We start from the raw sequence: 14,665 nt of genomic DNA on the forward strand, positions 1-14,665 counted from the left end.
TCCCAAACTTATAGCCGGGCTTCTGAGGAAGAGCCTTGGGCGTACTGAGGTTTCTACCAGGGCGGTTTAAAGCCAGCCTAGCTAAAAGTGAGGTTGGTGGGAAGAGTGAGCCTGGCCTCTGGATATCCACTCTTACTCTTACAGACCTTCTTCCTCCAGAAGAAATCTTCCGAATTAAAGTACGCTGGGGAGGACCGTGCAAAAACTGTGGAACTGAAAACAGGTGCAAAATTAAGCATTTAGGAGAAAAGAAAATTGTCAGAAGGCAATTCAAACTGCCTTCACAGAGTAGCAGTGAGACTAAAAGACAGCCCATTTACAAAATACAGATCTGAGTACAGTGTTTTACATGTTAGTTTCAAGTGAGAAAGCAGCGAGGATGCAGCTATTTAGGAACTGTGTGTTCTGGGATGATCTGGGCAAATCCCTCCTGAAATGCAGATTGAGTGCATATTACCTTGTTTTAGATTACATCATTAAGGAGATTCTTGGCTAAACTCAAAATAGTTTCAAGAATATATTTTATTATAAAAATGTGCAACTTTACGTAAAAATTTATTAGGCAGTATTTTGTATTGCAGTCTTTGGAGGAGTCAGAATTTTGTCCTTGCCTTCCTTCTGTCCTTGTTAATGTCTTACCAGACCTAGGCATTCATATCTTACAACTAAATTGCAGTTAACAGTTACTTCCTTATGAAACATTAGTAAATTGTTATTTTCACAAATGTAATATCAAAAGCAAGAGTAATAATTGAAAACCTAAGTGGTCTTGGTAGTCAGAATACTTGAAAGTTTTTGTTCTATGATGGAAATCGAAAGGCTAGTGTATGAATTTGCTATTAAAATATTAAATATTAAAAGTAATGGTTAGATAAAAATATTTTCCTATGATTTTAAGTGCGCAACTTTAGATAAGGTGTATTGGTAAAGTGTAGCAAAATTTTTTACGTAAAAGTCACACTGGAAGACCTTTGTGGAGAATGTATAGCCTGTGTGAGTTGTCTGGCACTGATAAAAACCTCAGGCCATCACTATGAAATCTAACCCACCAAAAGCTTCCTTTGCAGCCACTACTGCCTGGCCATGAAGCTCCTTGAGATCTTCTTCCGGAAGCATAAAGGAAAAATGACCCAATTTATGCTTTAACAGACAAAATATTTTGATGTTCTGTAACAATGAATGAGCATCTAACTCTGAGTCCAGCTTGTGAATAGTCCTATGGAATACTCAGAAAACTAATTTAAGATAAAGTTTCTGAGAGAAATAAAAAAGTAATCTGAGTCAATGACAGATTGTCAGCCTTTGAATCACCTGAATCATATCCCTTTTATAAATGAGAAGGGTGGATTTCCACAGGGTGAGTTCATGGATAAAGGAAGGGGCAAAATCAGGCTTTTGGTATAAAGTTTATATATGCAGACACTGTTTCTGTCAAGTCTTTGTCTAACTGATTTTGGCACTATTATTGCTTTGTTCTTTCATCCCACCAACATCACTTGTTGGCAGAAGTATTCAAACGGCATGTTCAAACTGGGCTGATGCTTTGTCACTGCAGATGTACTCAGCATATTAGTGAACAGGATGGGACTTGCTGTGTCAAAGTCCCAGGCTGTGGTACAGCACTACTTTTGGGTCTCCTAAAAAATAACAGCACTATAGGCTGAGAAAAAGCCTTAGGAATGATTCAGATCAACTTGGAGGAGACATTGCATCTGCCTGCCTATGTACAACATTAATTTTTTGCTTTGTTGGATTTGATAAGGACTCGGGCTCTGTTGACTGGGTCAACAGTGCCAGGGAGCAGGCTCACAGATATTGTAGGAATACAGTCTTTACTCTTTGTGTTGTACTCCTTGTTGTGCTAAAATTAGAGACTTTCTTGTATCAGCTTTGATTGCTTTTGAATTGGTGTTGCGGAATACTTCTGCTAAATGGATTGTGCAACCACTTCCTGCATATGGAAGTTGTGGATTCCTAAGTGGGCTCACAGCATGGTCAGCCCAGCAAGCTGCTCTTACTGAAAAAGCCCCTTGCTTGATTTTAGATATTGGCTCCTTGTAATTGAGTCTGCTGCCTAAGGAATCAAGTTTAGCATGAGATGATGTCTTAAACCCTGGCTGTTGAAGCTGGACTGTAGGTCTCCTTTATTTGCTCAGTTTAGACCACAGCCTAGCAGCACTTCAGCATGCTTTTAATTTAAAAAGTAACTATTGCTAGCTGAAGTCTGGTTTGTGTCCACTTTCTGTTGTCCTGCAAATGAACTGTGTGGACTCCACAGGTACTCAAGTATGCTATGGACTGGCTGTGGACCTGGATGTGCTATGACCACATTTCCATAGTAGCATGCCGTAGCTGTTTAACCTGGATCACCAGCCTGTCTTTTCTCCAAACCTTGAATCTCCTTCACACCACACATGCCTGCAGGCTTATCTGGATGCTCATTATACTATCTGTGAGTTTTGCTTCATTCTGTGTATCCCAAACTACTTTAAGCTCAGTTATGTGAAAGCTGGTTGTAAACAGCTAACTTGAACACATGTGTAACAAACAATAGATTCAGTGTCTTTTCAGTCTAAAGGACAGGAGGGTACAGAAGTATTCTGCTTATTTTTGTCCCTTTGGCATTAGATTCTATTTGACAGGAATTTAAAACACTGGGCAAAAAGTGACAAAAACATAGCTCACTTTCTGTAGTGCGCTTGCTATATACATTCTCATGAAAAACTGAAATACAAGTTAAATACATACTTATTTTATTCCAAGCTATAGAATAAGTGTATTTAGGCAGTTTTTCAAAGTGTATTGTACACTGCATGCACAATAAATGAGTTTAATAGCTTGACTTTTTTACAGTTTGTGTTCAAAGACCTGTATGATAGGCAATGAGATCATGTTACTTATTGTCCATCCATTTAGACCACATCCATTTTTGCCATAAAAAAAATTGGTAAAGCCAAACCAATAAACGAAGCGTACATTAAATGTTTTAATATGAGCATTTGCTCCAAGAAAGAAATGTTACATGCTATTTTTAAATCCCTCCCAATAGAGGATTTTTGACAATAAACTTTTGAACATGATTTCATTGCAGTATTACACTGAAGATTGGTGTAATATTTTTCAAAATTATGTCACAGTTTCCAAATACAGATTTTGGAACCTTATGCTAGAAATCAAGGTAATATTTTAGGGCCTGCACATCTAGCTTTAAACCTGTCTTGAAAGGATGACTTGTCTTTGTTGACAAGAAGTTCTACCTGTGTGAAATATCTTATAAAGATAGCTTGTGACTAGCAGGTCACCATCAAATAGTAACATTAATAATATTCAAGTCTACATTTGTCAAGACTTATGCATGCAGTTTTGTCTCTTACACATTGCTTAGTTGTGTGCACCAAAGGTGTTGTGCCTCAAACACCAACAACTTGAAATTACACTACGTAAATATATACATATAGGATGCTGTATATGTTTAGTACCAAGTAAATATAACTAGTCAAATGATACTAGACATATGTAAGACCATAGTTAAATTCCAATTAAGAAAAAAGCAAGAAAAATTGTTTTTTTCCTAACAGCATTTCACAGTAGAAGGAGGCAGTCCTTTCTCACTGAATTTTCCCCCCTCAGGATTTGTAAACATCATAGCTCATATTCTATCAGTATAATAATTGAATATTTTATTCATAATTGCAAGTAGCTAACCAACATGAATAAAGTTGTCATAACACGGTAGCACTTTCAGACAAAACAGGTATTTATTAAAAGAAACATTTATAAATATTTTGTCTTGCATTTTAAACTACATTTTCATAAATAACAATATTTAAAAGTGCTGAATATGGTAGGATAGTCAGCAATGCCACTGTAAACAGATTTGTTTTTCCACTTTGCAGATTTTTGTTTTAGATCCCATTTTGTCAAACACTACAACAGTTAAAATATTTGCATAGGGAATAGAGAATAGCCCTTTTAATCATCTCCTGAATTCTATATAAATTACAAAACCAAATGAGTTTAAGAAACAGTTTGTTAAATTGTTCATATATATATCCAAAAAAAGCACACAGGTTTCAAGTAAAAAGAATGACTAAAAAATTCCCCAAACCTGCTATCTGAAGCATGTTCAATAAATTAAGAAAATGAGAGGTAGTAAAACAAAGGGAAAAAAAGAAGCCCCAGAAGATAAACTAAGACCTGCATCCTCCCAGTTACGGTGTCGCAGCAGACCTGCCTCAGCAGCAGCAGCTCCCACCAAAGCTGGCACCGGAGGCTGCCCGCAGGAAGTAACTGAGGGACTGGAGCCAACTGTGTTCAGGCCAGATTCCACTCAAGGACACAACTGCCAGACCTTCCAGGCCAATCAAAAGTGATGGGCTCGTGCCGTGTTTAGTCCTACATAAGTCAGAAGAACCGTGCCTCTCAAGTCTTAGTATGGTTGTCAGTATTAAATATATATATATATATATATATATTTAACAAGTATTCAGAGCAATTTATTGGTATATCTTTAGCAGTTTATGAGGGATGCTAACACTCATTTTGCTTATGTATGGTAGGTGTGAAGATGGGTTTTTTTTATGTTCCAAGTCACTGTCTCTTAAAACATCAAAATGTGTCCTGAAACTGGACATTCTTTGATAAAAAGGCCAAGCAAACACCTATTAAAAACACCATGGCAACCTAGTGATGGGAGTACTGTGCTGCCTTAGCTATGATTAAGGGCTCAGTACAGGAATCTCTACCCAGGAAAGATACCCATTGTGTTTCTGTAGGCATTTTGCTTGGGTAAGATCTGTGGTTTTAGAAGCCCTTAAAGTTTGGTTTAATATTACTCTCCAACCCTCTTTTTTTTCAAGGGGTTGTTCAAAATCAATGAGGCTAGAAGCTAAGATAAGTCTTCTTTAACCCGCCACCTCGTAAAATGTTACTTCATTTAAAAACATTTTTTACCGGATTTAGCTTTCAAAAAAAATATCTTACAGAACAGATGCAGTTCATCAAAATGTTCTAAAATGCTCTAAAATGCTACATGTAGGCAATCTTTTATTAAATTTCTTTATTCAAAAAACTAAATTATCAAGATTTTTGTGTTGTTTCTTGTTTCTTTTTTTTTTCTGAAGTACATAACATTATACAACAGTGTTAGAACTGGATAGCCAGTCTTTAATAAATCAATTACAGTATCTGACATCTGAAATGTACATTGAAAGTATTTCTTCTTGTAACAATTAAACAATATCAGCGCATAGCTTGTGTCACCCAGAAATGGATCCCTTTAAGTGATTTGTGCTTTTTTTTTCTCCTTTTATTTTTCTTTTTCTTTGACATTGCAAACTCTGTAATGAAAATGCCACAGTTTTGGCAGTGAACAACCAGAGGAATCCTCCGCTTGATTTATTTTAAATAAACAGTGATAAATAGCTCTTTTTCTCTATACAGAAATATTGGCTTCAAAAAGTCAGTTTATTGTACTCAGTAGAGCATGTAGAGTAATGCTACACCTTAAAAATTGGCTTTTTAGTTAGTGATGTTAAAAAATGCAAGCCTCTTTCTGGTTTGCTGTAATTGTTTCTATGTACCATAGGACTGTATTGCACAAAAAAAAGTTTTTAAATACAGCTATAATTTATGTTATTGGATTAAATATTGCAACAACTAAGTGGTAAGTGAAGCAGTTTTACCTTGCACATGCAGTGTGAGGATACACAAGGAGACTGTTCGTAAAACTACAAATACATCATTGCAATCTTAACTGCAGTAGGGTGAAAGGAGTGTGAAACAAATGTATTTTGGCAAATCCATTGATCCCCTCCTACGCCATCTTGAGCAAGGAGGACCTTGGAAAAATGTAGACAGAGACCATAATATGTATTTTTTTTTTCTTCACAGTAGCCTGAGTAGTGCTAAACTGTAGTTCTCCAGGAACCCAGCTCCAGATGTTATTAAACTAATTTTCTTCCTCCCACCCACCCAAAAAAAAATCAAGTTATTTTGTTTCAAAATTAAAACTAAGTTTCTGAAGTAGAGCCTGTAATACTTTCAACAAGAGACTTATAAATCTGAGAGTTCAAAAACCTTGGAAAAGAGTCTCTGTGCATCAAGGTGTATATCTGGAGCTGGGCATCTTCATACATGTGAGGGCTGGGATCCAACAAGTTTCTGTTGATCACTTCTCTCACCCGGGAATCAAGACTAACCTGAAGAAGATGAGCACAGAATAATAAAACAGTAACATTGAAAAAGCTGAAATATGTATCTTTATTTCTCAAGGCTCCATTGAACATGCTGAGTTTTTCAGTTATTCAAGCAATGCTCCGTGCTTCTTTCAGAACCATCACACAATTACTGGTTAATGCACTGAGAGCATCAATTCTATTTCAATTTTGACTTGGTCTTTGCATCCATCTTAAGATCTGTACAAAGAAATGCAGCTGTATAGCAGATTAAATGCAGTGCAACTGCAGTTTTCCAAAATATATTGTTTTACTTAAAAAATAATTTAATTTGTATGCATTTAAAAATGTTTCTCTTAAATTAATGTTGAATTACCCTCATTTGGAGAGCTGCAGTTTTTTTTTTTTTTCTGAGCATTTGTGGTTAAACTTTTTGAAAATTTCTATTAATCATTCTTATCTGGCTGCCCTAGAGATTTTTTTTCTTTTTTTTTTTTTTTCAGGCGCTACACTTGTGCCTTACAAATTACCCAGGGATTTTCATAATTTTTATTGTGTAAATCTCCCCATTATTATTAACTATTTCAGATTTTTTTCTTCTTATCAGGACTCTTTAACATCTGATAATTCATACTTTCAGGAGATCATATATCCATATTGAAGTTGTTAGCAAGTTTCAGTTTTAGCTTCTCATTTATTTACCATTTGTGATGAACTCCTGTGCATAGGCAGAAAAGGGCATATTATGCTTGGAATGAATGCCTAGATAATTTTAGAATATCCTTTAGAAATCTGAGTGAATGTACAGTTTATCCACAAAATGCTCTAAAACTGAGTAAATTAATGCGTTCTGGATTAAATGAAATGTCATGAGCAGCAAAGCCCACTGGAACCAGCAAGGGTTTACTCAGCTAGGAAGAAAAGGGCTAAAATCCTGAGTAGATAAATAACAAGAAGAGGTCAGTTAAGATACTGTGATTTACACCAAGTTGCAATCTGACCCTACTGCTCTGCAACCGTACAAAGATATTCATATGGTGTGAAGGATTGACTTCAACCCTGGAAAGCTCCATGTATTAAGATACGTTGATACATGAAGGATGGTAACTAAGATGAAAACTCAGAATATGTTTGGATGTGTGAGCCTGTGCTTTCATACATGGTGAAGCAAGGTCTTTGAAATACGCTGGTGTGGTATGGTATAGAATGGTACAGCACTGAGAAGTAAACATACATTTTCATTCTATCTTCAGTACCAGCTGTAGGATCTGGCATTGTTGGTTTGTTGGCATATTGGAGTACACTACTGACAGAGCAGACAAGCTTTCTCCCCTAATATCTGCTGTCATTTGGTTATCAGTCACAAGGCACAACTATGAGAGACCAGTGGTGTTGCTCAGCCAGTGAGTGTGGGCAGGAATACAGTGCTATGGTAGTTTTGAGTGGCAGTGTTGCAGCCATGTGTCTTCAGAATATATTTGAATAGATTTCAAGCCCAGAACATTGCAATCTACAGCACAGAAAGGACACACTAAGATTTAAGCAATTCTCCCCCTGACATGCAGGCACACACATTTATATAAACCAAAACCAGTTTGTGCAACTATTTGGTACTTCAATATCAAACATAATATCTAGGAGAAAAACCCCTCAAATTTGGCAGATTAGTGGGGGTTTGAGCCACTAAGCATAATAAAAGTTAATTGCACTCAGAAAATGCAAAAAAACAAAATTAATTATGGAACTGTTAATTTGCATTGTATTTTTTCAGTGACTCACTGAAGCCAGATGGCAAAACTAGTTGGAATTACTAAAGGTATTTTCTTTCTAAACAGATGAATACAAAGTAACTGTTTATAACACTAAGACCTTCTGCCTCAATAACTTCTTTACTGTATGAGTCATGCTAAATATATCAGTTCTTATGTCAAAAGGTAACATCTGGAAAGGGATGCCTGGATGAACAAGAATTTTTCAGTTCCCATGCTGTTCTAAAGCATTGCAAACATTTCTTTTTTGCCTCCTAAGATTTCCAATATGGGCAGAAGCAACTAGATTGATGAGATCTGTACACATCCAGCACCAAGTTTGTGAGTAGCTTTGTTAAACTCTAGATCAAACAATGCTTGGTTAGTATTTGAATTTTAAATGCTGATTAGTCTTAGTTTATAAAGACAATTGAGCATTTATCAGATACCTATCTGGTAAAAATACAGTATTAGAAGAAAAACTTATTATTAGCTTGCTGTACTGGCAATTGTATTTCGCTCCAAAGCCAAAGTACATATTATGACACAAGAGAAGATAATGGAGCTATAATTCACTTTTGGCTTCATTCATATGAATGAAGTCGCAAATTTTTACTGAATGTAGTGAAAAAGGTAAAATGCAGGAAGAAAGGTACACAGCATAAATTAGCATAACACCATTGAGTAGAAATTCAAATGCAATGCACAAAGACAAGGCAAAGAAGATAAAGGTACATGATGTGGCCTAAGAAAAACTCTTCTACAGTGCTTATATATTTATGTATCTCTTTGTATTACAAAGCATGGTTTGATAGGGCTGCTTTTTACTACAGGTGAAGGTAATTTCAAAATTTGTCTATTTCACTTAAAAGTTTAATAAAGTCTTATAAAATTCCCTAGATATTATACATTTCATTAGATAAAATATGTCAGCTTCATTCTTGGACTCTCACATAGCAATGACCAGCAGAAATTCAGATTTTCTCCCAGACAATTGTAGCAGCGGATAAATCTACAAAGATTCTGATTTAAATTCCTTAAGTTTGGTGCTTTTTCTCCAGAAATCCACTTGCATTACTTATTTATTCTCTCTGTCAGATATGTAGCATTACTAAAGAGGCAAACCTATTTATCAGCTTTCTTTTACTGGGGTTTCTTAAGCCTTATAGAGAACCTGGATGTGTTGTGGCTGGTAATGGACCAGTGTCTGCATCTCTACTGTTTCTATCCCTTCCTTTCCTGATTTAATGTTCATATTGAGGCTTTCATCTGACAGCCTTTCAGACCCTCACCTGGCAGTCTAGTGTATAACATTTCTGCTCTGGGATTACAGAAAATGCAAATGTAACATTTACAGCTTTACCTCTTTTGGTGATAGTATAGAAATGTAATCTTCATATATAAGTCTTGCTTTTTCTTCAATAACTTTCTTGTTCTGTTCTTTCTTTAGATCTTCACATGCAAGCCAGAAAAGCAGGTTCTCCTCACTATACTCCGTTCTAAGAAACTCTCTGAAAAGGTTCCTCCCAGCTGGTGTTTTCATCATCTTGTCAAAATTCTGAGCCCAAGACAAAATTTCATCTGCAGTAGGGTTTTGGCTGCAAAAGAAAATATCATTACAAATATGCTTCTATTTTTGTAACAGTGTTTTCATACATTCATCCAAAAATTCTCCTTTCAACTGCACTTTAGTTCAAAGTGAAAACTAGAAGCAACAATGCTTCAGCAATAACAACAGGGAATTTTGTTTGCTCTTAATTTGTGCATACATTATCCCAATAGCCCACTAAATGTGTTTAACGTTATAAGATATGCACTTGGCTTTTTACAAGTTTTCTGCTGGTGCTCTTAGCCACGTGGCTTAGAGACAAAATCCTACAACAGCACTGAACTCCTGTCTCTGCAGTAAAAGGACTTTTTCATGTAGAGTTTTAGATGACACCTGATGTCCCTGCCTGCCTCTGATGATGACTGTACACAATTTGATTTAGGAGGAACAAGAAAAACAAAAAGCTCTTGGCAGCCAAAAGCATGCTAATGAGGCCAAACAAAGGCATAATTCAAAGAGATTTTAAATTAGCATATGTCTCTGTTCTTGTACCTAAGGGTTGCTAAGCTTCCCTGTTTCATGCTCTTGACATGAATGATGATTTTTTGACATGAGATGTGGTGGATTTTGCTGACAAAACAGGAAAGAAAAGAAATGGGGAGAAGTCCTTATTTCCATTTCCTGAAGGAAACTATTTGTGGCTTTTACCAGTGGATGCACTGGGTAAGTGATCAGAAGATTTACTGGCATCACTAATCCATTAATGTACCAATGAACAGTTTAAGAAAGTAATTCTCCAGATTACTCAACAACAATTAAATATAGCTTCAAACTTAATTTTGAGCACTCACCCTCTCCTTCCTGATTCAACACAAGCACTTTACTAGCTGTTGTCATTAGCTTCTGTGCAACCATGATGCACAATAAGTGACACTTGTCTATATAATTTGTACTCAAGTCAATTTATCAACTCCTACTCTCCATGCAAGGCAGACTGGATGCTGGGAAGCTATTTGTAATAAATCCCAAATTGATTAACTGAAAAGTAATTGTAAACTGAATGAAAAGGTTTAAGCACAGATTTGAAGGTGAACAGTCCTCTCAGGACTTTGCACTCTCCACTGAGGAGCGTGCAAAGAACCTGACGAGCTGAATAGGGCTGACAAACAACCTGAGTTCCCTTGTTGTCTGTTGGGAAGCTCTTGACTTATTATATTTTATAGAAATTTATGATATTGTCTTCTCATAAAAGACAAAGATTAACAATAAAGGCAATGAATTGTTTGGGTTGTTTTTGTTACCATATATGTCCTTTAAAGTTTGAATTTCCTTCTTATGGGATTAGAGAACTCAGATTACCATTTACCATTACCCTGACAGATTACCACTTTTCCCCACATAATAAACAGGGGCTCAAGTTTTAGACAGAAATAGAAGCTCAGACTTTCAGCGTGTTAAACCTAGTTTGCAAGGTATATGGTTTTTGTTTAATTCCAGTGAAACCATAGTTCAAAATATTTTATGAAAGGTAGCCAGATTAAAACTCTGATAATGAAGTACACTTGTGACTATTATTTTTTCTTCTTGTCAGGAGAGACAGGAAAAAATGCTGTCACAGGTAGCAGAGGCTTTTTATAGAGACCCACATAAGGAAACGTGTATGCACCTTCCATTTCTCCCTGTGGTTCTTCCCCACAAGTAAGAAACTGTAAATAAGCGTGACTTGTTAAATGTCTCTGCTGTCTTTTCATTGTCAGGACAGATTTTGCTTCCTTTTGTATAGAATTTTTTTGGAGGAAAAGCAATTAAAATGACATTCCCAAAGAATTAAACCCAAGACAAATGTTGATATTAGTTAAAGACAAAGCACTTATTAGATAACAGTTTGACCAACTTACCATTCTTCTATGACCTGGATACTCTCCAGTTGTATAGAATTTTTTTGGAGGAAAAGCAATTAAAATGACATTCCCAAAGAATTAAACCCAAGACAAATGTTGATATTAGTTAAAGACAAAGCACTTATTAGATAACAGTTTGACCAACTTACCATTCTTCTATGACCTGGATACTCTCCAGTTTGGTCGTATGTGTTGGCCTTCCTGCATTGTCTCCTCTATCTTCATTCCTAACAGTGAGGCTGCAATGTAGTACAACACTTTATTTTGTCTAGAGAAAGTTAATTTAAAACTATGACTATAGTAATGCAAACTTCTAAAAGATTAGACCTATATAGGGTATCATTTTTCACTCTTGTGTCCAAAATTTTGGAGAAAACTTTTTATAATGACTTTTCCCCTGAACTATGATGCATATTAATTTACAGTTGCTATTAGCACATGCAGTGTTTTAGAAGCTCACAGTTATCCACTGAAAGATGGGCAAACACTTAGAGGTCACTTTTGGAGTGATTTCACTTAGTTAACTGAGAATACTAGCTACAGTATGAGTAGGAGGATATGAATATCTGAACTGGATATTGATGGGCCTTTGATACCCCACCAGTTCTGGATAGTTTTTCAGGCTTTATGAATGTTCCCTTTTCTCTTTCCAAGATACAGTGGCAGTAGATGGCTCAGATACAGAAATTAGCATGTGGTAGCTCCTTATGATTTCCTCTTCTGACCTAAATGTGTTTTCCATTCCAAAAAGTAAAGCATATTGGCATCTGAGCAGAAAGGCCTCAATCACCCTCATATTACCACGAGCAAGGAAAAGAAAGGCTTCCTTTATGCAAAAATGTTTTTAATGTTTTTTTTTGCTTCTTTTTAGAACTGCTAACTAGAATCACTTATTGTTTTGCAAACATCTTTTTAATAAGATTTGCTATAGTGGTAAAGAGTTCCTCTCTGTGTGTTTTCTGTGAATCTTCTGGAATATGGTATTGCCAGCAAACCCACAATTCCTGATAACTACTGAAATAAAGTATCTTTTGAGTGACATAGATATTCATGTGGAAAACCTGGTTCTGATAATTAAGCTTAAGAAACAGAATATAGTAAGGAGACGGAAATTTCCTTTCATCAGGTGTTCCCTATGTGTTTGGTTGAGAGAAAACAAGCAACCAAGCAAAAAATCCCCTTTCCAATCTCAAGAGCTCATATTTTGAATATTAAGTATTCATCATACAATGATGGTCTCAGTCACTCCAAGTGTTGCTACAAAAATATATTTGTAGCATAAAGCTTCTCCCTCCCCCACTAATCTAAATAACTCCTGCTCAGCTCTAAGAAGAAATCCCAGCTCTGAGACATCTTTAGCACAAATAATCTTTTTTTATAGGTTCTCTGCATTTATGAATTTCTTCAACATTTTTTCAAGAATTTGGCAGAGCTAATAGGTATTCTCAAATACTCTTCTGAAAACTGGAAGTTTAAGCTCCCAGGTAAAGCAGAGCACATATTAAGACTTAAACATTACAGAGACGTACACTTGCAAACGAAGCTCTTTGGTACTGGTTGCTCCTTCACTTACCTGCCAAGACCTTAGTTCAGGCCCTTGGTCCTGCTTCCCCTGTTACAGCGTAGGAATGCAGCTCCAGTGCTGCTAAGGTTGTTAGGGTGTCATCAACTGCTGCAGGAGAAACAACACATCCTGAACTCTGGGGTTGGCAGGTAAAAAGCCTTTCTGTCTCCTCTGACCTGTTGTTCGTCAGTCTACAGAGGGAGCACCCAGGAAAGTCAGAAAGGAGTTCCACATACAGGAGAAAAAAAAAGGGGCCATCCACTTTCTTTCTGTCTTGTAATCTTTAAGTCCACACATGACTGCTTAGAGTCACCTTGCATGTGGCTAGAGCACAAAGTTGGAGTGAGGGAAGGCACAAAGCTCTCTCTCCCTCCCTCCTTCCTTCCCTCCTTTGCAGTCCATAGGTAGAGCAGCATTTGTCTTCTCTGCTGAGTGCAGAGAGCAGAATGTCCTTCGGTTCCACGGAAGAATTTCCTCCCTCCCACAGAGGGAGGAAACATCTTGTGCAGGTTGCGAATGCAACAGGGTGTTCATTTGAGTCTGCCTAAAAGAGAATAAAGCTGCCTGTTTTCTTTACTCCATCACATGAGCAACAGCTACGCTGCACTGAGATAATTTACTTGTCAGGCACTAGACATTCAAGGTTTGGATGCAGAGTCTTACTGGAAGTAGAAAGTGACTCATCTGAGAGCAGTCAGTATACACTGCTAATTTAATTTATTGTCTGAGATCAAATACTATTTGCTTTGCTCATGCAAAATCTCTGCTAGACTTGGGAAAATCATAATGGGTGATAAAGGGAAAGCAATGATAGTGAAATAGTGAGTGGTGAAAAAGAGAAATAGGAATAGGAGCAAGAAAGCCATGTTGACTTCATTGCAATGTTTGTTTATCAAAGGAATAACTAATAGACAGTATGCACTTTTATTTTCCTTTAAAAACCCCCAAACAACAAAACAAACAATAAAAAGTTCAGATTGTGGGCCTGGAACGTATATGCAGTTTTATGGTATCTGTACTGTAGCGACAATGCAAGGTACACACTTGGCCCTGATTCCTTCATCTCACCAGTCATAACGAGTTTAATGGCTGAAGTTAGTCAGGGCTGCAAAGCAGAGAACACTTCAAGTGTCACACTGGGTTGGGACATGTTTGGGTATTGCATTTAAAACGGTGATACTTTTGGAACACATCTTGGCCTAAATTCTGCATTATATTTCCTGTGACAACACTAGCACTACATTTCAACTTTTACTTATCTACATCTGTCAAGGCCAGAGTTCCATCAGATATGTTACTTTTGATATCTTTTTCCTGTGAATGAAACCATAATTTTTATACTGAAGGTATGTTCTGTTTTCACTCAAGGAACTGGTTCATGATCTCTTAGAAAAATAATTAAATATTTAAGCATATTTGACTGCAAAGCTAGCTTGAAAGCAGCCTAACTGATCACAATAACAGATTGCTACCTTTTAACTTGAAATGACAACATTGCACTGCTCTTTCCAATGTTGCTATATTCAGCTGGAAACACCCTATCTGATCACGTTCCTCTGTGGAATTCAAGCAGTTGGCAGCAGCAAAGGTGTTCTGCATACCTGGAGCTGATGTCATTGATACATTAATCCATCATTGAAGCTAGCTGTCTCTGTCAAAAGTATTATGCTGTATAGTTTAATACTAGACAGCCTAAAAGTAACAGGCTAAAGATTAACAAAATTATC

General features: G+C 36.5%; 1 protein-coding gene across 5 annotated transcripts in view; it reads right to left on the reverse strand.

Moving 5' to 3' along the window:
- Window positions 1–2,730: 2,730 nt before the first annotated feature.
- The window catches only part of RGS17 (regulator of G protein signaling 17), a 71,145-nt gene continuing 59,210 nt past the window's right edge, over window positions 2,731–14,665 (reverse strand). For 3 of the 5 annotated variants that reach the window (XM_021540570.4, XM_021540569.4, XM_021540571.4), the window contains exons 3-5: window positions 11,524–11,613; window positions 9,288–9,522; window positions 2,731–6,200 (exon numbers count right to left, since the gene is read on the reverse strand). In XM_021540570.4, coding sequence (XP_021396245.1) covers window positions 6,012–6,200; window positions 9,288–9,522; window positions 11,524–11,613 — 514 coding nt within the window. In that variant the 3' untranslated portion in view covers window positions 2,731–6,011. The remainder of the gene's footprint in view (window positions 6,201–9,287; window positions 9,523–11,523; window positions 11,614–14,665) is intronic. The other 2 variants (XM_085576608.1, XM_021540572.4) reach the window with 1 other exon arrangement.

The sequence above is a fragment of the Lonchura striata genome, chromosome 3 (genome assembly GCF_050655825.1).
Source record: "Lonchura striata isolate lonStrDom1 chromosome 3, ASM5065582v1, whole genome shotgun sequence".
Taxonomy (NCBI): domain Eukaryota; kingdom Metazoa; phylum Chordata; class Aves; order Passeriformes; family Estrildidae; genus Lonchura; species Lonchura striata.